We start from the raw sequence: 22,647 nt of genomic DNA, 5'->3' as shown, positions 1-22,647 counted from the left end.
CTTCCTGTCTTACCTTTTTCCTAAATAAACTAAAAAGCTTTCACTGGAAACAATTTGGCTGTGAACCAAGACCAGAGTGGGGTCAAATTTTTCCGTATCTTTCCACACAGATGATAATTTTTTTATGACTTGTCACCCTTGTCCCCAGAAACTCATGGTTTCCATAAGCTACTTTAAAACTCTGATTCGGCCGGGCGCGGTGGCTCACGCCTGTAATCCTAGCACTCTGGGAGGCCGAGGTGGGCGGATCGTTTGAGCTCAGGAGTTCGAGACCAGCCTAAGCAAGAGCGAGACCCCCATCTCTACTAAAAATAGAAAGAAATTATATGGACAGCTAAAAATATACATAGAAAAAATTAGCCGGGCATGGTGGTGCATGCCTGTAGTCCCAGCTACTCGGGAGGCTGAGACAGGAGGATCCCTTGAGCTCAGGAGTTTGAGGTTGCTGTGAGCTAGGCTGACGCCACGGCACTCACTCTAGCCTGGGCAACAGAGTGAGACTCTGTCTCAAAAAAAAAAATAAAATAAAAAAAATAAATAAATAAAAAAAATAAAACTCTGATTCCTTTATGCAGAGGTTCTCACCAGAAGTGTTCATCTGAATCACCTATGGAACTTTAATTTTTTTGGAGACAGGATCTCGCTCTGTTGCCCAGGCTAGAGCGTAGTGGCATCATCATAGATCGCTGCAATCTCAAACTCCTGGGCTCAAACAATCCTCCTGCCTCAGCCTCCCCAGTAGCTGGGACTACAGGAGCCCGCCACCATGCCTGACTAATTTTCCTATTTTCTGTAGAGAGGGGGTCTTGCTGTATTGCTCAGGCTGGTCTCCAGCTCCCGGGGCTCAAGTGGTCCTCCCACTTTGGCCTCCCAAAGTGCTAGGATTATAGGCATGAGCCACTGCACCCCACTGGTGCCTTTATAAAATTCAAATGACTGGTCCCCTACCCCAGAATTCTGGCTTATAGGTTGGCGGCAAGGGAGAAGATTCATGCAGATTGATTTTTTTTAATGATTCCCAAATTATTCTGATACACACCTCCAACTCACAACGACCTTGCCAGCTGCCAGATCACCACCTACGTCCCCTGACGCACAGGCAATGTGAACACAAGTTGGGAGCTTGACAAGTCAGGCCAGAGCCTGGTCTTAAGGAAAGAAACATGAGAAATGATACACTGAGCCCTTCCCAGGGCGGGGCTACCTGGCTTACTTTTCCTCCACGCTCTTTCTCTGCACCCAAGAACACCTTTAGCCTCTGTTTCCTGATTGTACAGCTTCACCTGCGGTGCTGTCAGAGGCAGCGGGGTAGGCAGAAATGCAGCAGACAGGACTCACTGTCGTGGCCTTGGCTGTCTGTGTGGCCCTACACACCTCGGAAGGTGAGTTGGGGCGCTGGCCACGTAGGCCTCCAGTGGAAGGGGGTGCCTCCTAAATTGGTGCTGGAAGGAGTGAGAGGGGGCAGGAATCTCTATCTCTTCAGGTAGGAATTTCCGATTGATTTCTGATTATCTACAGGAGAACAGCATAGGTTTTAATACTAGATCTCCAAGAAATTTCAGGAAGAAACTTCATTTTAACAGGAATGTTAGTAATCTGCCACCTGGAGGATGAGGTGCAAATTTGAGCACAGGTGTAACCTTGAGCTTTGTTTCATTTTCTGATGACCGCATCTTAGAAAATCCCAAGCTAGAGGTTGGATAAAGCCCTATTATTCGTCTTGTCTCCACCCTCACCCCAACCTGCAAAACTATCTGAACTCAGTGTGCACGTTCCTGGAGGAAAAGACAGACTTGACCAGCTGGGTTTTAGTTAAGTAACTGCAAATTTCCTGAGCAAAGTCAGCTCGGTGGCTACTGAAAATCGAAACTTCAGTCTGATCTTCAAAAAGGGAAGCAGGATGAAGATTAAACCACACAAATTATACCGAAGAGAATTTACATTGTGAGTTACTGGCATGTATATGGAGATTGTGACTGCATATGGACTGGAGAGGATCTATTCTACGGTAGCACTCGCTACTGTATTTAGGAAACCCTAAATGCAAGTACTTAACACTTGACTGATGACTCTTTTCCATTGTCATCTTTTCTTAACCTTCACCCTGAACAAATTCTCTAACTCCAGAGCAGAGGTGGGACATAAGTTTTGTTTGGTCTGCTTTTTAAAAATTGAGCCAACAATTTAAAACCAACAGACTTCACATGTACATACTCATACATACACACACACAAACTGGATATCAAAGCATCTCTTGAAAAATCAGATCTGGCAGCAATGGTGCCATGTACACTGGCAAGAACTGGCTGAAGCAGATGAGCTTCTCTCTTTCGCCTCTGAAGTTTGCTGTATTGCATTAACTGTCTGGTTCCTGGAGGCATTTGTTTGTATAGTGTACCAATATACTGGCTTATATAAATAAAGGAAAACCTCTGGATAATCTTTTAACTTCTATCTGTCTTGTCAAGATAAAGACCAAAGTTTGTAATTTTATATGTTTCTGTAACATTTTTTTAGAAAAATTCACCACTGACATTTTAGAACTCACTTTTACTGCTTCTCAAAGGTCTAACTGCTAAGGGTTTAACCCCTTATTTTGGCAACTCCACCTCGATTTTTTTATATAAAGCTTTGAAATAAAGGTGTGCCTCTCTTCCAGCTTCCTGCCCTATTTCCAGCTGTCCCACAGCAGCAGCGGCCACTTCTGCCTGCCTATTGGAAAGGAGGCAGGGAAGGGTAGGCGGAAGGGGAAGAGGGTCATAGGAGGCTTTGCCATATCCGGGATAAAACTTCACATGGAACTGAGTCCTGGTAGAGAAGGTGAGACAGCAAAATGCAGAGGTATCTGAAAAGGTACTGCCGGTGGTGATTAAAGAAAGGGAGCTGAGAGATGCAGCAGTAGCCTGTTGGTTTAGTCTTGAAGCTTTACCTAAAGCAGTTTGTCTGAAAAGCTCCAATCTTCTGGCATTTAAAAATAAGTGATGTCGGGTGAAAATACATGAGGGTAGGCCTGAGAACAGTTGTAGAACTGAGAGGGGCAACATCACTGCTCTCCTTAGCAAACTTCCATTCAGGTGTCCGTGTGTGCCAGGTGCCCTGTAGGAGGCACTGAGTGATTCCGGCTCCAGGGAGGGGTGGAAGACCAAATGGGGAGGCTGGAAGGTGGGAATGCTCAGCAGTGCAGAGAAGGGAACAGGTGGCCTTGGCAATTGTTGCAGGATGGGGGAGGGGATGGGGAAATGGCCTGTCCCAATTTGGGATTTGGGGAGATACATTTTGTTATTTCAAGCAGAAAACTGTTCCATTATCTTAATGATGTCTTAAGTGGCTATGTTGATGTGATGGCTCAACAATTGGCATTCCCAAAGTGTTCTGCATACATCAGGAAGCAGGTGACTTTATCCATGATTAAAAGCCTTGGATTCTCTCCAAAGGTAGGGCACATTCCACATCTGCTGACATGGCTGCTGGCTCCCAGAACTCAATACTGAGTCCATAAACATGTCCATCATCCTGTTTCAGTGGCCCTGAGCCAGAATAGATAAATCCACAATCTAGACTACAGCTTTGTGGGGCTGGCTGTTTTTACTGTATATGAAAACCACTTGTGCCCAGCAGATTTTTTTCACTTGATTAATCATTGATAACAGTATATCTGAACAGTATATCTGTTCAACACAAATAGTCATTTCTTAAAAATCTGCATCATTCATCTTATAGACAACATATAAACTGCTCAGAACAGTTGGGATTGTTAACGTTTCACTTATTCATTCATTATTAATCAGGGTCCTATCAAGAGACGGAAACCAGGCAATTAAAACAGGGACAGTTTAATACAACAAATTATTGATGATAACAAGAGATAGGCTAGAAAGAAAGAAAGAGAAGTCTAAAAAATGTAGGAGTAGCAGATATTCCTGTGATTAAAATAGAGCACTCAAGGAACAGGGTTCACACCCTGACCCTGCCTAGCCAAGATCCAGACTTTGTTGGAGAATGCACTGCCATTGGTTCACTGAATGGCAGAAAAGTCCCTTGGTGTGTATTGGCAGAACACTGTCGAGTTCGTAGGGGGAAGTTCTTCATGGGGAGGTATCTCAGTGGAGGGAAATACTCCGCTACCAACTGCCTGCAGGGGTGCTGCTGGCTGCTGTGCACTACAGAAACTGGAAGCCCAGCGCTGCAGAAGCTGGGCCTGCAGGAGCCTGCAGGAGCCTGCAGAGAGCACACCGGAGCCAGAAAGGATAGCTCTCTTTTCCCTGCAATGTCTGTCCAGAGACTATAGACAAAGTTTAACATTGTGCTAACTGGCCAAGGGAAAAAAAAAAAAAAATGAAACAGCTCATCTCAATTTAATAGAACAGGCAATTAAGGGTGAGTTTGAAGCTGAGGAGAAATAGACAAGATGCATATTCCACAAACACTTAATGGACACCAGGATACCTACTATGGGTCAGGTATGTGCTGCAGATTGGCCTCTGGATGTCTTTTTTGTTTCCATTTATCGAGTGCTTATTATTTACCACTCCTGTTCTAAGCACTTAAATGTATGAATTCATTCAATCTTTACAACAACCCTATGAGGCAGGTGCTAGTACCATTCTCATATTACAGATAAAGGAATTGAGACAGAGAATTAAGTAACTCACTCAAGGCCAGCTAGTAAATGGCAGAGCCAGGACTTAAACCTGGTAGTCTCTCTCCACATGTTTAAGTACCGTGCCATAAGGCCTCTTGGGACGTCTCTATGGCACAAAGTTATCCAAACCTCTTCAAGACTACCCCCTGTCCACTCTAGTATCTATGCTGTGGGAAATACTAATAACCAGATGTCCTTACAGTAAGATAAAGAGAAATCCCCATCCACTCTCCATTTCCCTAAACATTATCCAGTGTTCCAAAAAATATCTGGGAGGACTTTATTTGGACATAGCACGTTCATATATCATGGGTTGGTGATTCCTTTCTGCCTAATCAGTGTCAACAATGGGCACCTTTGTAGGCATCCACAGGGTGATGTGGCTACATTAAGGTCTGAGGTCCACCAGAATAGAGATGTGTTCCTAAGCAAACATATCCTTAACATTATGTTTAAGTATTGCCGTTCTTAAATTGCATTCAGTCTTTTTTTAATTTAAAAATTTTAATAATTAAGAGTATATAATAGTTGCACATATTCATAGGGTACATGTGATGTCTTAATACAGGCATACAATGTGTATTAATCAAGTCAGGGTTAATTGGAGTATCCAATACCTCGAGCACTTACTATCATTTCTTTATGTTAGGAACATACCAGTTCCACTCTTTTAGTTATTTTAATGTATACCCTAACTTAATGTTGATTATTGTTGATTAGTCACTTTGTTGTGATTCATAGTCTTGAGACACTGCCAGCAGGTGAGTGACTCTTTCATGTCATTTTTATCTTTATCCTGCAAATCCTTTCTCCAATGGCATGTACCTTTCTTTGGTCTGTTTCTATTTTGCTGTGTTCTATATACAGTACCATTTCTAATAAGCTCCTAGGTGATGCCATTGCTGCAGCCCTGGGAACCACACTTTTGAGTAGCAAGATCCTGTACAATACAGTCAAGTAAGAGAGGAAGCTGATTCACCTTTCTAAAATAGTAGGACCCTTTCCTTAAAACCCAGAATCTAATTTGTATAACATAAATTTCATATGTAGTGCTTCAATGTTGCACATCTTGAGCACTAGGAAATCTTTAGTGCCCTCCAGTGGCCAAAATTGGATCACAGCCACAACCAAAACAAGGGTTGACATTCCTGGCAAATCATTCATCCACTTAATACTGGAATTTAATACTGGGAACAATAATGACAACTCAAAACCAACAGAATCAACAGAAATAATATGACAAACAATAAGACAAATAGTAATGCTTTCAATCAGATACTAATGACATCTTGAAAATATTAAATATAATGGACAAATGATTTATCATATTGAGTTGACCCTAATTACTTGAATGTGGAAGGATGTTGCTTCTGAAAAGCACGGTGTAATTTTAGGTAATTTGGTACAGAAGACTTTGACCAAAAACTGAGAATCTTATTCCAAAAAAAAAAAAAAAAGGCAAAAAAATATATTTTTTTTTCCAGGATATCATGGGGGTACAAACATTTTGGTTACATGTAATGCATTTGCCCCACCAAAGCCAGGGTTACGAGCGTGTCCCTCCCCCATACAGTGTGCTCCGCTTCCATTATTTGTGGGTTTATTTCCCCCTCACCGGGACCCAGTGAGTATTACTACCATGTGAACACTTTAGTGTTCATCAGTACCAATTTGATGGCGAGTACATGTTTTTCCATCCTTATGATACCTCACTTCGAAAGATGGGTTCAATGTCTATCCAGGATAATATAAGACGTGCTAGATCACCATTGTTTTTTGTAGTTGAGTAGTATTCCATGGTATACATATACCACATTTTATTAATCCACTCATGTATTGATGGTCACTAGGGTTGTTTCCACATCTTTGCAATATTTCAATGACATTATAAGCCTTAGAAGTGTTTTTAAAAAATAAAAATAATAATAAAATAAGATGAAACATTAATGTAAGACTATTTCAAAGCTTAGTTCAGTTCAAGAAATACTTATTTAACATTAATGCCAGTCATTGTGCTATGTAGTACGGGTACAAAGATGCCCTGTGGGAGCTTACAGTCAGTCATACAGCGTCTTAATTTCGTATGTTATACACTAAGATATAGGAAAGCACAGGGTATTACAGATTCAAATGGGGAAAGGACAAAATTAGAAGGAAGGAGACAACTGAGAGACTCAGTAGTCCAGAAACCAACTAATGAGGTCCTGAACTAGGAGTGATAACAGGGATGAGAGGAAACAGACCTGAGAAGTGTTAAGGAAATAAAATTTACAGGAATTTGTGACTGGTTGCGGGAAGTACAGGAGGAAAATGGAATAACACATGGGTTTATGGCTTGGATAATAGTACATGGTGATTAAATAATAAATGAGAGGAGAAAAGGAAAAGAGTAGATTTAAAGTGGCAGGAGATGATGTTTTCAGTTGGGAATTTGTTGAGTTAGGAGTGCCTATGGGATATCCAAGTACATGTTCAACAGCAGTTGGATATATGTCAGAATATTTGGGTAGACATCAAATGTGGATATTTTGAAGTTACTAATATGGGTGGAAATAATTTAAAACAGATGTGGAGAGTGCAGTAGGTTAGGGACAGAACTTTGAAAATGCTAACTACTGAGGAGAGAGCAAAGGAGGAGGCATTCAAGAGGCAGAGAGAGTAATTTCTCAGTATTAGCATTAGGAGAGACTCGGAAACCACGGATACCAAAATTTTCAAAGAAGGAATGGTTAACTGTCGAATGCAGGACGGAGGTCAAGTGAGACATTAGAAAAATGGCTGCTAATTGTAAGCATCTGGAAGGCAGGTTATATGACTTACTAATTCTTGTATATTTTGATACAAGGTAGGCACCCAATAAATGCTTCTAGAATTTTACTGATATGGCAATCACTATCTTTAGTAAAATAATACATTTCTTCAAATAATTCAAAATCAAAAACATTTGTATGAGGTATTATCACAGGAATCGTCCCAAGAAGAAACATGTCTCCTTGTGTTCGATATTGTAGACGTTTTCCCAAGGGAGCTCTTCCCTGACCTAACCCAGCCTAAATTTTCAGTAGAAAACTTATCTTTCCAAGCAAAAGATAAAAAGGCAATGAAAAAGTATTAAAGCAAAAAAGATGCAAAAATAAGTGTAACAAATATTAGCCAAAAGAAGGTTAATGTAGCAATATTAATCAGAAAAATATGATATAAGCAAAAAGCTATGATAGAGGAATTTTACCGAAAGAGAAAAAAGGTCACTTCACCAAAAAGCTGTACTCAGGGCCACGTGTCCGGTGAAGCAAGTGAGATGAGCAAGTCGCACAAACGCAGCGTCAGATTCTGTTTTTATTTAAAATTGTAGTATTTTATTAATCATAGATTTTTATTTTTTTTTTTTTTTGCGTTTTTGCATTCAAATCTTCTCTTGATTAGAGATTTTTTTGAGGCACGCCTTAAAATTCTGCACCTGAGATTCATACTTCACTCTAATTCTGGCTGTGGACTAAGAGGGCACTTGTGGGCATCTGAAAACATAACTCAAAGTGATACATTATCACAGGAACCTGACACAGTCCCAATAACACTGGGAGATTTTAACATATCGGCATCAAAAACTGTTAGATCAAAAAAACAAACAAACAAAAACAACCAAAAAAAAAAAAATGACTGATTTCAAGGAACAAGTGCACAACACAATTTTTTCCTGCTAACTCCGTGAGGGGCAGCCGCGGGAGGCCAGGCCTGGTCCAGGGCGACCCCAGCCGGTCACCCTTGCCTCGGAAGCCTGACCCCTGGATGCCGGTGGGCGGGTGCCTGCGGCTTCCCGAGGTCTGACGCTTGTGGGCGTGGGGGCAGCCCGGCCGTCACAGGCTGGTCCTGGGACTCCACTCTACCCTTCGTGGAGTCCTTGTAATACTTGGGCCGCGACTTTGCACGGGGCCTCTCCTGGGCCACATGAACAGTCCACCCGCTGAGAAAAAAAATCGCACCACCTCGCCAGTGGCACCAAGCAGGTTGGCCCGCGCAAAGACAGGAAGGGCAGCGGGATGTCGCCCAGGTAAACGCCGAGAGCCACTCGTTCGTTGTTGCTGCCGCTCTGCGCTCTTCGTTCTCTTCCTTGAGCACGGCCTTCGGCTGCGGTTCGCGCACCTGGTTTTCCACTCCTAGCCTTTCTCGCTCCACGGCCGCCACGACCATAGGCACGGGTAGCGCGACAGCCGTAAAGCGCCACAGCCGCAAAGCGCCACAACGTCGTGCTTTTCTCTTTTTTTGTTTCCTCTAATTTTCCTTTTCCGGGTTTTTGAGTTGAACACACTTTTTGTGTATGTGTGTGTGTGTTTTGAATAAGTGCCTTTAAGGATACATTTAACTGTATCCTATACATTATAATAAATAGTACTACCGTTTTCCAAAGTAAATATTTTGTGATTTCCTCTTCAGCTCATGAGTTGAATGCATTTTTTGGTTTCTAAGCAAATTATATTTGTAAGATTATAAACATATTTACTTAGTGCTTAGATCAAAACTTTTAAACTGTTATTTTCCACAGGAACCCCATCTTCAAACGCTATATAAGAATTAAAACAAGACTCATAACTGCAGACAGTAAGATAATGCTATGAAACTGTGACAAAGTAGAAATTGTGTAGAAAATGGACAACTTCTTAGAAAACGAATATATCAAATATCAAATATATCGAGGTTGTAGTGAGCCATGATCGTGCCACTGCACCCCAGCCTGGGCAGCAAAGCAAGACCCTGTCTTTAAAAAACAAAAAAGATAAGCAATACCCCCAAAATAATAATCATAAAATTAAAAAGAAGAAAGAAAATCCATATATCAAAATAGACTCAATTTTTATATTTAAATTTCATATTTAAATTAAATTTAAAAATCTAAGAAATTAAATCCAATGTAAATATCTTTCCCTCAGACACCAGGCCGAGATAGTTTTAAAGGTTTACCAAAAATTGGAGTAACAGAAAATCCTTATCGTATACAAACTCTTTCAAAGAACAGAAAAACAGAGAAAGCTACCCAATGTATTGTTGAGATTAATATAACCTTAATACCCAAAACATGCAAAGGTATAGACTATGAACAGAGATTCAAAAATCTAAATAACAAATCAAATAAAAGATCATATGAAAATTAATATGTTATGACAAAGTATAGTTTATCCCAGGAGGGCAAGGAAGAAAGTAGATTAATCCATCATAGTAATTAAAAAATTATGTATTGATCTTACAATGGGTTAGGCACTGTTTTAGACATTTAGCAAAGTATTAATAACAGATTTAAAAAGAAAAGTATTTATTTCCCAATCAGGAATTGAGAAGAAAGAGATAAAAATGTTTATTTACCTAGAAACCAAAGAGTATCTACTACAAATTATTACAACTAAAAATGTCAAGCAAGGTTGCTGGATAAATCAACATAAAATAATCAATAACATTCTTATACATCAAAATTAACTAATTATAAAAAGTACTTTTTTAAAATCCCATTCACAATGCAACAAGACCTGTAAGATACCTAAAAGTAGATCTAAGACATACATTATTTCACCATTTTCTTCATAAAGGTCTTGAAGGACAAAAAAAAAAAAAATCTGAGTAGCAAGAGAGATAATTCCATGCTTTTGGATGGGAAAACAATATTTTTCAGATGTTAGTTATAAATTTATTGCAATTCCAATCACAATTTCAAAAACTTTTGTAGAACTAAACAAGCTGATGCTAAAATTTATTTGAAGGGTAAAAGGCCAAGAACAGCCAAGAAAATTTTGAAGAATAGTTTTGAGGACTTGCTGTATCATGTATCAGGATTTATTAAAAAGTACCTTAATTGAGACAGTGTGGAATTGATCAACAAATAAAGCATGGAACAGAAGAGAAAGCCCAGGAACGGAACCATGTGTATGTGTAAACTTGGAGATTTAGAGTGTGTACACATCAGTGAGACAGGGTGGTTCTGTTAGGGAAAGAACAATCCTGCCAGCAAAAGTCCATTCTGTACTAATACAGAGAAGAGAAATCAATATATTATGGAGTAAGCATTAACGGATTTATAAGCATGAATTTTTATAAATAAATAAGGAAAAAACCTGTGGAAAAAAACCTAGCAAAAGAGGATTTGGCAATTCAAAGAGCAAATTTGAATGATCAATAGCTCACCAAGAGGGAGACACAAATTAAGCCACATTGAGATTCCATTTCAACCCCATCAGATTGGCAAAATTTTAAAGTGACATTATAAAATGTTGTTGAGGATGTGCAGAAATGGAACTCTCATCCACCACAGGTATGAGTGTAAATGGGTATAATTATTCTGTAGAGCAACTTGCCAGTATCAGATACAGTCAAAGATAAATACATCCTACAACCTAATAGTTCCACGTATGAGTCTATTTTCCTCGAGCAGTAGTTCTCTAAGTGTGTTCCAGGACTAGCATTATCAGCATCACCTAGGAAGTTATTAGGTATGCAAATGTTCAGCCTCACCCAGACCTACTGAATCAAAAACCTAAGGTTGAGGAGGGGTTTGATTCTGATGCACATTAAAGTTTGAGAACTCCTACCCTAGAGAAATTCTCACACAAGCCCCAAGGAGGCATATAGAAGAGCAAGTATAGTTAGAGATTTAAAAAAGTGCCAGAATGTCTGCTTCAAATCCCAGCCCCACCATTTCTTGGTCCTTTGATCTCGGGAAAGTTATGTAAGTTTTCTGTACATTGGTTACCCATCTGTAAAATGGAGATTAATATAGTTCCTTCTGCATGTAGTTGTGGTGAGGATTAAATGAATTAATTCACATATGGCAGTTACATTTGTGCCTGGCACAAGTAAGCACTCAATAAATGTTGTCTCATTATCATTAGGATGTTCATTGCAGCCTTGCTTATAACAACAGTAAAGTATTGGAAACAGATTACTTAAAAATAAGACTGAAAGCAAACATGAAAAAGGATTAAAATTAGTAAAAATTGTGTGATGGATATCTAGGTGTTTTTATTATTCTTGGTACTTTTCTCTGTGTTTAAGTATTTCCCAAGAAAAGAAGAGTAGTAAAGTCATCATTTACCTATTCACATCTCCATTTCCACAGAAAAGTCTTAGTTTAGGTGAATTAACATATGTTGATTTTATTTTTTTTTTACTGGGGTCTCAAGCTTTAACATACGTTGATTTTAAAAGTTTCCATAGAAAGGTTACTGAACTTGTGTTATTGGTATAAAATATAAGGTCATCTGGTCTCAAAATACTTTTTATGTCGTCCTCCTCCAGCTTGCACTTGTAAATTCTGTGTTCCAATCAAATTTGCATAAATCTGTCTTTTTCTATATTTGTATTTTTACATCCACCATCTCCTCTACGTTTGCTGTCCTATTCAAATTCTATCCATTTTTCAAGTCTTCAGCTCCAATGTCACCTCTTTGATAAAGAAGTACCTGAGTCTCTGTTATAATTTATATCTTCTACCTCTCAGTGTTCCAAACACTAATTCTATTTATTACATAGTCCACGACACATTCTGCCTTATGTTAGAAATATTTTCCGCCTACTTTATTTTACTATTCAGAGGCAAGTCATCCTTTTTAATGGAGCAAAGGTTGATACAATCTCAAAAATGTCAGAGCAAACCAATTCAAATATGATTCAAATCCTGATTTCAGTTCACTGAAAACATACATCAGGTGCTACCCATGGAACCCCTATGGTCTCAGCTTCACTACCAGTGAATAGAAATTACGGTCTGAGTCCCCATCTTCTTGCCTGGCAGTAATTGCAGAGTTTTCTGAGATTCTCCAATACAAATGTTCTTGATAATTCTCAAATTGTGGGTCCTAGAGAAGGGTCCTTTCCCTCTAAGAGGCTAGGGGAAGGTGATCTGATATGGTAGGGAGACTGGTCTCTCTCTCATAACCGGAGCCCCTACCTGTAGCTTTATGGTGCCTCAGCTGGGCAGCTGCTCTGGGTCCACTCCATACCCACTGGTAATCGCCCACTTCTTCCAGAGGACTGACCTTACTGCCTGCTTCTTAGGCCAGCAGGGAAATGCATCTGCTGATCTCATCACTTTTCAAAGGTAATTCCTAGGTGGATCTATTGGGCCATGTCCTTCCCAAAGCAAATGGGTACCTCTAGGGGGGTTAGGGAAGGAGTTGGCGGTAGATCAGGTAAAGCTTTGCAATACACTTCAGATCCTTGCTCCTTTATACCTCTGGACTCTGCTGCTTTCTCAATGCCAATCTGCAAGTCTTCTCTCTTATTTGCAATAATTTTCACATATTTCCCTCTGGGAGTACCCCTACTCCATCAGACAGGTCTGTGTTTGTGTGTAAACTCCAATTCTGGAACAAAAGCAGGTTATTTCCCATGATATTCCTGGCCTCACGCAGTGGTAGCACCAGGGTGGTCTTTGCTGGTAGGCTTTAGCCTCCACAACCAAGTAAAAGTGTCATTTGAATGAAAACTATGGAACTTCTGAGGAAATGTCACATAATCCTCTTTTTCAGCTTAATTGACACCATGAAATCTCACCTCTATAAAACTTCTGGAGTCATAATTGAAATCAAGGGGAGTGGCTGATCATTCTTTCAAACTAGAAATATTCTGACAGTTAGGAGGATGCACAAAAGAACCGCTAGGGGGTGATGTTATCTAACAGAACCTTGCCATGCCTAGTCCAAACCATCGCGTTTACATTCTTCGTTGCCTAATTCCCTGTGCGCTCAGCCCAGCACCTCCTGCACCATTGGTGATAAAAATTTTGCCAGGTTAAACATATTTTGGTAGACATTTAGATGGTCTGTAATGTTTTGCTATAGTCAACAGCTGTGAACCTATTCTTGTGACTTGTGTGAGTCTTTTTGAAGGTCAGAATTCCAGAAGTACAATTATGGTGAGCCAATAGAGTTGTATTCTGAGCATTTAGTTCCAAATTTGTCTCCTCTACTACAGCCCCTTGAGGAAAGGGACATATTATTTTTTATTTTTTGTATCCCCCAGTGACTAGCATTGTACCTGAAACATTTTAACAGCTCAATAAATATTTGTTGAATAATTGAATGAATAAGTAAATGAATGAATGAATAAAAAGTTTTGATGCCCAGAGATCTGGTGAGTCAATAGATAGTTTCAATTTCTTTTTTATTATTATTATTATTATGAAGTTGTGTTGGTTTTTTTTGTTTGTTTGTTTTGTTTTTTGAGACAGAGTCTCACTCTGTTGCCCAGGCTAGAGTGAGTGCCGTGGCGTCAGCCTAGCTCACAGCAACCTCAAACTCCTGGACAAGCAATCCTCCTGTCTCAGCCTCCCAAGTGGCTGGGACTACAGGCATGCACCACCATGCCCGGCTAATTTTTTCTATATATATTTTTAGCTTTCCATATAATTTCTTTCTATTTTTAGTAGAGATGGGGTCTCGCTCTTGCTCAGGCTGGTCTCGAACTCCTGAGCTCAAACGATCCGCCCACCTCGGCCTCCCAGAGTGCTAGGATTACAGGCGTGAGCCACCGCGCCCGGCTGATAGTTTCGATTTCATATTCAGCCCCTTTTCTTTTCCAAAGCTGTGAATAGGCCTGATGTTTCCATGTGGTCAAGGCATGGATACAGAGATCTTCTCCTAGCCCAAGGGCAGGTACTTCTACTGTAAAGGGGCTAACAATTTCTTTTCTTTTCTTTTTCTTTTTTTTTTTTTTTTTTTTTTTTGAGACAAGGTCTCGCTCTGTTGCCCAGGCTAGAGTGCCGTGGTGACAGCCTAGCTCACAGCAACCTCAAACTCCTGGGCTCAAGTGATCCTCCTGCCTCAGCCTCCCGAGTAGCTGGGACTACAGGCATGCACCACCATGCCCCGCTAATTGTTTTTCTATATATTTTTAGTTGTCCAGCTAATTTCTTTCCATTTTTAGTAGAGACAGGGGTCTGGCTCTTGCTCAGGCTGGTCTCGAACTCCTGACCTTGAGCGATCCTCCCACCTCGGCCTCCCAGAGTGCTAGGATTACACGTGTGAGCCACTGCACCCGGCCTAACAATTTCTTTTAACCCTTGATTTAAGGGCTAACTTCTGCCTGTTCTTATGAGGCTGCCACCTGCAGCCACACTTAACTGTAATTTCATTTTTTTTTTAATTCAGCACCCACTTGGTGGAATGGGAAGCATGGTAGAATACTGTGTCCTCGTGTCATGTAGGAATTTGCATGTACATGTTTTCGTATGGAGATTAGATTTTCTTTTATATTTGTTTTGCCTTTATCTCCTTAACATAAACTCATCCTTAACTTGACTTTCTGTCTCAATCACTCCCCACTTTAATCCATCTTGCTTGTTACTGCAAGATGAATTTTTCTAAAACCCTTCTATCTCAAATCTTTAATGGTCCCTATTTCATAAAAGCTAAAGCTCCTTAGAACAACATTCAAGGCTTCAGTGGTGTGATCTCAGTCTGTCTTTTGAACCATGTCTCCCATTACCTCCCAGTCAAAGTGTCCTATTTTTCTCTATTTTTTCTCTATGCGCTAAATGTGTCAGGCACTTCCCTGAGTCTGGACAAGTGTTCTCCATTTTTCTTCACCATCCAAATTCTTGATCCAGCCAAGTCCTTTCCTGTAGGGAAACTTTCAAACCTGCTGCAGAGGCCCATGTGATTGCTTTCTTCCAGACTGCAAGGGACACTCTGTTGGCCTCACTCCTTTCATCTTTGATCAGTCTGCAACCCAACTAGCATCACTATCTGCAGCTTTTTTTTTTTTTTAATCTCTCTCACTTGTTTTGTGTCTTTGCCTAAATTTACATTTTATCTCTCACAGACACATTTTAAGTTCCAAAAGGTCATGTCCTGCCACAGCTCTGTATTCCCAAAGCCCTCCGTAAGTGTCTGCCCCTTGCTGGAGTGGATTAACATTCTGTTTTGCTGAAATCTTTAAAATGAGAACCATGCCAGTGTTGTATAAACTGTAAGATTTATAATAACATTTCCTTTCTTTTCTTTGTTTAGCCATACTTCCCATTGCCTCCAGCTGTTGCACTGAGGTTTCACATCATATTTCCAGAAGGCTGCTGGAAAGAGTGAATTTATGTCGCATCCAGAGAGCTGATGGGGACTGTGACTTGGCTGCTGTCATGTGAGTGCTCTTCGGCAGGGAGGTCTAAGCCTACACAGATATTATTTCCCTGGCCAAAGAACAATAGGTTGGAAAGGCTTTACTTGATACACAACATACAAATAATCATCCAAGCAAGGAAGGGAGGGTAAATATCCTGTCCTTTGGGCTCCAGGCTCCCTGGAATAAATACACAATTTCTCTGTGTAGGGATGTCCTGGGCCCCATGCCAGCTGTCTAACTCCCACCACTGCTGTGCTGTGGTTAGGGCTGCATGCCCTCAGCCACCAGAAAGTGTTCACGACTTTCCTAAGCAAAACCAGGGAGATTCTGAGTGAAAAAAACAAAACCCAAAACAGAAAGTGACTCATATTTCATGGCTTAAACGGTAACTTTTTCCAGGCAAGTCTATGGGTTGCTGTCATTTTTACTCTCTGAATTCATCAGGAGTGTATTATAAAGTTCCAAAACAAGTGTGGAAATGTTCTGTACCCGTCACAAGTGTTATCTGCAATACAATCACAAATGCCTTTCTCTGCTTTTGATTCTAGGGTATTGGCTCATGGTGAACCCTCCCCCTCCCAGCCATACTGCTACCCTGGCTTGGTTATTGAAACGTTTATCTTTATATGTATTTACCATCTCTGCAGAGGCTCCAACATCTGAACTGCATTGGTATTTAGCAAATCTAGATTCTGGCAACATTGCTGCGAGGAAGACATAAACTATCTCCCCATCACACACAGGAGAAAGCTGTGTCTGAGATTGCAGAGTTCAGCTGGTGTCATATAGCTAATGAAGGGCAGAAATGGTAATGTGAACCTAGGTCTCTCGATTCAGAATCCTATACACCTCCAAGGTTATTCAAAAGGGATGGTGGGACTAACCATAAAATGCTCTCTCCAAACTCCATTGCATTGGAGGTATCAATGCAAGCTGGTTTGAACACCACTTATGGCTCCAGGTGATGCTAGCAAGCCATTTGGTGCACCTTTCTTTGGTCTATAAATAAGCACATCGCTTATGCCTGAACTCCCAAGTCACTCATAAACCTCCTTATTCATTCAATGAATTCAGCAAATATTTATGGATCAACAATTATGGGCCAAGCACTGGTCTATGTGCTGGGGATGCAGCAGAGACAAAATAGGCTCTGCCTGCCTAGAAAACTCTGTTCAGCTGAGTTCTGCAGATCATCTCGGATGAGATGATCTCCAGGATTTAAGGAACATTGTTTTTTTCCCCGTTCAGAGGGATCTAGCCATTAAATATTGAGAAACACTTCTTCGAGACAAGCTTTCTTAAATGTGTAGAGGAAGAGCTTATAAGATGTCCATTTCTTCAGGTCAGGAGCTCTGAACTCCCTAAAATTTTTGTGATATGAGCATTTTTCTGGGGAGAAATTCCATAGGTTTTGTGAGATTCTCAAAAGCATCTGAGATCTCATAAAGTTTTAAAACCACACTCAGGGTCAGATGTTGGGGAGGTGACAGTTCTTGGTCCAAACTTTTAGTAAGCGTGAGGGTCTATGTGGGAGAAGGGAGAGGATTGAGAACTCTCTCAGCACCCCTCAGTTTGTGCCACCACCTGGATCCAGGTGATTTAGTCACTGGGAACCAGCATAACTGTGGCAATCCAGGGACTATGTACTAACGAGGTGCCTTCTGAGGGGGGCTTCAAGTTCCTAACCTCTTTGAACAACTTCCTTAGTATGTGTCTGGCCAGGATTGTACCAGTCTTTTATTTAGTGAACCCTGTTGGTCATAGTTGGAGAGTGAAAATTCGTAGACAATTCATGAATAGACAATGCCGCAGGTAATTAGAAACATCTAGATATCTGTGTCAGGTGGACACAACTGAACTAAATCTGCCTGATGCTGCTCTGGCTGCTCTCAGAAACACAGAGTTTTCAACTTCTCTCAATTCCTTCCATCTCATTGGCATATGTCACCTCAGATTAAAGGAGGCTTGAGAGCTTGTAAGGGCCCTGGTGGGTCTCCTAGGAAGACTTGGAGAAAAAGCCATAGGAAGTTTCTGTGGGTGTATAAGGATAAAAGACAGATTCTGGGAGTTATCAGGAGATGCTATTGGTAACAGAATTTTCAAGAAAGTTTCTTTGGGATGAGCAGGTGTGAGATAGAGATAGGAAAGGCATAAGAACAGAAATGATGTCTCATTTTGATAAGGGAAAATATAATAAAAAACATGAGACTTCATTTTAAAAAGAATTTAATTTTAATTAAAGAGGAACTATGAAACCAATCACCTGAATCTAAAAATATTTACTTTATTCGAACACAATTTTGTAAACTGACCTCTCTGTACTGATAAGAAAGCTGAAAAATACAGAGCTACGACCTGATCTCAAATTAAATTTGACTCTAGTATTTTTTAACCATAAATTACAGATCCTCTCTGTTGTGCTTTCTGACGTTCAACATAAAGACTCTCCTTTTCAAATTGTTTTATTACATAGCATGTCTTTATTTATCCAAAATGTAGTCCCTTAAACTTGACTGTGTATAAAGACTGTAAGGTTTGAGAAAAGTATTTAAGATGCAGAAAACATTACTAGCATTGGAAATATAATTCCAAAGTAGCATTCATATTAATAACAATATAAATTAACTTACAGTGAACTCGCTAGGTTTCTTTTCCTTTTCTGCCTAGAAACTGGTCCTTTGTTTCACATCCTATAAATCATCATTGTAATTTTGGATGCCTGAAACAAGAGTTTTCTTGTTTAAACCCCTCTATGGTGGACTTCACCAATGATCTTCTGGATGCTTTTAAACATAAAGACAATGAAAAGTTGTTTATCTTGGTCAGAAGGCTGAGCTTTCTTGAATCATACAGACATTATCTGTTGGGAAGAAAATTTGGGGTTTTTAAATAAAGTTATCTGGGAGGCTTGAGTAGTTTTTCAGATATAGTTGTGAGGAATGGGTAAAGGAATAAAGTTTAGGGGAAATTAAATGTGTAATGTTTATGGCAGGGCCACCCCTCTAGGTCCATTGGATCGTCTCCAGCTACCCTCCTGTGGGTTAAAAAAAAAAAAAAATCAGAGGATTACCCTCATGATTTCTTAGAGTCAAAACTCTCCACCTAGAAATTCACAATTGGAAGAGTGGGGGTTAGTGCCCATCAGAATGCTATGGAGTTGAGCGTGGGGGAGGGAGTGTGAAATGGGTTACCCTACCTCCTTTCCCAACATTACTCCATCTCTCTTTATCCTGATGGAATACACATGGGAATAAGTAGTGGTTGACACAGTTTTTAAACTTTAAGATTCTAAAACATCATAACATCTCAGATTGGGGAACTGTGTTCTGGTAGCTGATTTTTTTTCTTTTGAATTACATTGAGAGGTTGAGACCTCAAAAAGAGTCCCACATGGTACTTGTTGCCTGTTTTTCTAGGGCCCTTCACCTCTTTGAACCCTTTACCTATATTTGCCCTATCCAGTTCTCTTATTTGGCCCTAGTACCGTTATTTTAATAATGCAGTTGAGTCCTGGTTCTCTCTTATATAACTGATGGGCTTATCTGCATGTCACTGAAATCTTTATCTGCTCAGGTTCTTGCTGATACCACAAGGAGAGGAGAGAGTTTTACTTCTCTGGAAAGGTTAGGAGCTTCAACTCCAGTTTGTTTTTTTTTTTTTTGCTTTTGTTTTTTCCTCTGTAACAGGGCTACAGCCAAATTTTTTCCTATAATAGCAAACCAACAGGCCATAGGGAGAATTAGCTTTTCTTTTGAAGACCTCTCAATCTAATACACTTAGGGAATGTATTGTCCTCTTACTAAGATGCCCCACTTCTTTCAAATTACTATTCCCCACATGCTGGCTTTATGCTAAAGTTCATTTACACCTTTCCCCATTTCCCCCCCACTTTCAGAGTCCCCACATTTTCTGGTAATGATTCCACTTAGGCTATCTGGAAAAATGGCAGCCTACTTCTCATCTCCCTGTTTATTCCCTGAATGACAGGGTTAGGGATTCCAATTTATCGGTGCAGGACACAGAAACATGGCATATGTAGAGCTAGCAGAATTTGTGACATTTGATAAGAGCTAATGGCCCCTGATGGGGAATTAAAAGTCACAATATCTTTTGTAACAAGAAATTCTTCCGGCCGGGCGCGGTGGCTCACGCCTGTAATCCTAGCTCTCTGGGAGGCCGAGGTGGGCGGATCGTTTGAGCTCAGGAGTTCGAGACCAGCCTGAGCAAGAGCGAGACCCCATCTCTACTAAAAATAGAAAGAAATTATATGGACAGCTAAAAATATATATAGAAAAAATTAGCCGGGCATGGTGGTGCATGCCTGTAGTCCCAGCTACTCGGGAGGCTGAGACAGGAGGATCGCTTGAGCCCAGGAGTTTGAGGTTGCTGTGAGCTAGGCTGACGCCACGGCACTCACTCTAGCCCGGGCAACAGAGTGAGACTCTGTCTCAAAAAAAAAAATAAAATAAAAAAATAAAAAAATAAAAAAAAAAAAAAGAAAAAAAAGAAAAAAGAAAAAAGAAATTCTTCCAGTTACCAGAAATTGTGGCTGCTGCCCTAAGGTTCTCCCACCCCAGTGTGAAAACTTCATATAGAAAAATAAAATGAAAGCAAATTCTGAGCTTTGGAATAGATTTATATTGTAGTAAAATGTTAACATATGCCTAGAGTATTTTAGTTCATTGTTTTGTTGAAAACAAAACGAGACTGTCCTTATTTTGAACAATTTTCACTTCGTATCTACAATGAGTTGCTTAATTCGTACTATGAATAAGGCCTTTTCAACACATTTCTAGACTATTCCTCCCTCAAGGAGCATAACTCCAGTAGGAGAGACAAGTGTACTCGAATAAAAGAGAGTAAACTAAGTACCTGAAGAGTGACCTCTCACCATGGCGACTCAGGTGACCCTCACTATGGAGACTCAAAGGGAAGAGAAAAGGACGTTTAGCTGAGAGGATCCAGAAAAACCTCATGGGGAAGGATGTGTTTGAGATGGGCAGTGAGGATGAATTAGTTTTGTTGGGTGAAGCTTGGGATCAGAGAAGAGAGTTGTTGTTACTTGGTTTTTATTATGGTTTCTCCCCTCCTTCCTCGTCATCCAATTCCTTCTCCTCTGCCGCCTCCTCCTCCTTTTAATACTTTCTGCTGATGTCTGAGGACCCACAAGCAGCAGAGTAAGTCAAGTCAAGATTGAAACTTGTGGTGCTCAGTTTTAGGATTCAGTCCCTAAGAATATAGTGTCCAAAAGCGGGAGCTGCCTATAAGTCACTGAGTTGTTATTTATTTGTATTTTCTATCAGTGATTTGTTTTCTTCCCTCCTTGGCAGCCTTCATGTGAAGCGCAGAAGAATCTGTGTCAGCCCACACAATCATACTATTAAACAATGGATGAAAGCGCAAGCAGCCAAGAAAAATGGAAAAGGCAACCTTTGCCACAAGAAGAAACCCCACGACAAGAGGAACAGTAACAGGTCACATCAGGGGAGACATGAAACATATGGGCATAAAACTCCTCATTAGAGAGTGTACAAATGAATCTATAAAGACAATTTGTCCAGTGAACTTGGCCATGGTCTGTTATAAACTTATCACCTGAATTTTCCTTATTGGCAGACAACAGGGCAAGACAAAATATTGGTTTTAAAAAATGAACAATTGCATAGTATGCAAAACGTAGCCCATAATATACACTTAACTGAAAAGTGAGATGGAAAGATACTACTTATCTTCAAATAATATTTTAAGAGGAGCATGTAGATACAATTTCTCCAACTTTTTTATTATGAAGTTTTCCAACCCTATAGAGAAATTAAAAGAATGGCACAATGAACACCTGTATATCTCTCATCTAGAATAATCATTGTTAATATTTTGCTGCATTTGCTCTCTGTCTTTTCTTTTTGTGTGCGTATCTATAAAATATTTTATATACATATATAACTTTTTTGCTAAACCATTTGAAAATAAATAAGTTGCAAACATCATGACACTTTACCCCTAATTTCTTTTTGGTTTATAACTTGGCATCCCCCAAGAATAAACACATTTTCCTATGAAATCACATTGTCTTATACCTAAAATATTAACAATTTTACCATATTTATACATATTCAATATTCAAATTCCCCCAACTATTTTCACAGCATTTTATATAGTTTTTTCACTCCAGTAAGCAATCACGGTTGACATACTGCAGTCAGTCGATCATTATATTTCTTCAGTATCTTTCAATCTAAGAAAATCTCCCTGCTTTTGTTTTCCCCCCTTTCTAGTCTAGGCTAGACTCTGTTTCACATTCTGGGTTTGTCTGATTGTTTTCTTATGATCAGGTTCAGGTTTAACATTTTTGGTAAGAATTTCCTATGTGAATCTGTATACTTCTTATTGTGTCACTTAGAGTTCATGAACATTAGAGTTTAGTTTCTAAACAGAAAAGTTTAAACTGAATATCACTTTAAAACATCTAGTTTGAGTAGCTACTGTTGTTTGGATTGACAAATTCTGATGCTAGGGGGAAAAAAATGTCTGCCTTGCTCCTTAGAACCTTCTAACTCCCAGTCAATTCTTGGAGCAGCATTAGTTAGGGGTGCAGAGTTCATTCTTGTGTGGGTGATTTTACACTGTGCCTGAATAAGGAGTCAACATCTTTTAACTCCTAACCCACTTTTCCCACACGCTGTGTGGGAAACACACCTAACCCTAACCCTAACCCTATTGTGTCATGCCTCTTTTGGCTTCCTTTTTGTCCCCAGAGGCTTTGTGATACATAGTAAGAGCTCAATTTTTATAAACAGCCAGCAGAGAGCAGGAGCCAGTTTACCAGGTGTCAGGTTCCTCAGCCTCCCTGCTGGCTAGCCCCAGGCAATGGTGTAAGGATGACTTGGAGGTGATAATGGGACACA

At 40.0% G+C, this 22,647-nt stretch overlaps 1 protein-coding gene across 1 annotated transcript; it reads left to right on the top strand.

The window, feature by feature from the left end:
- The first annotated feature begins 1,242 nt into the window (after positions 1-1,242).
- CCL28 (C-C motif chemokine ligand 28) lies at positions 1,243-21,325 on the top strand. Its single transcript, XM_069492663.1, has 3 exons — positions 1,243-1,382; positions 15,634-15,760; positions 21,073-21,325. Exons 1-3 carry the CDS (start codon positions 1,319-1,321, stop codon positions 21,263-21,265), a joined length of 384 nt encoding a protein of 127 aa, XP_069348764.1. The 5' UTR covers positions 1,243-1,318; the 3' UTR covers positions 21,266-21,325.
- The last annotated feature ends 1,322 nt before the right edge of the window (positions 21,326-22,647 follow it).

The sequence above is a fragment of the Eulemur rufifrons genome, chromosome 17, assembly GCF_041146395.1.
Source record: "Eulemur rufifrons isolate Redbay chromosome 17, OSU_ERuf_1, whole genome shotgun sequence".
Classification (NCBI taxonomy): Eukaryota; Metazoa; Chordata; class Mammalia; order Primates; family Lemuridae; genus Eulemur; species Eulemur rufifrons.
The sequence above is the reverse complement of the archived record's forward strand: the minus strand, read 5'-3'. Positions and strand labels throughout refer to the sequence as shown.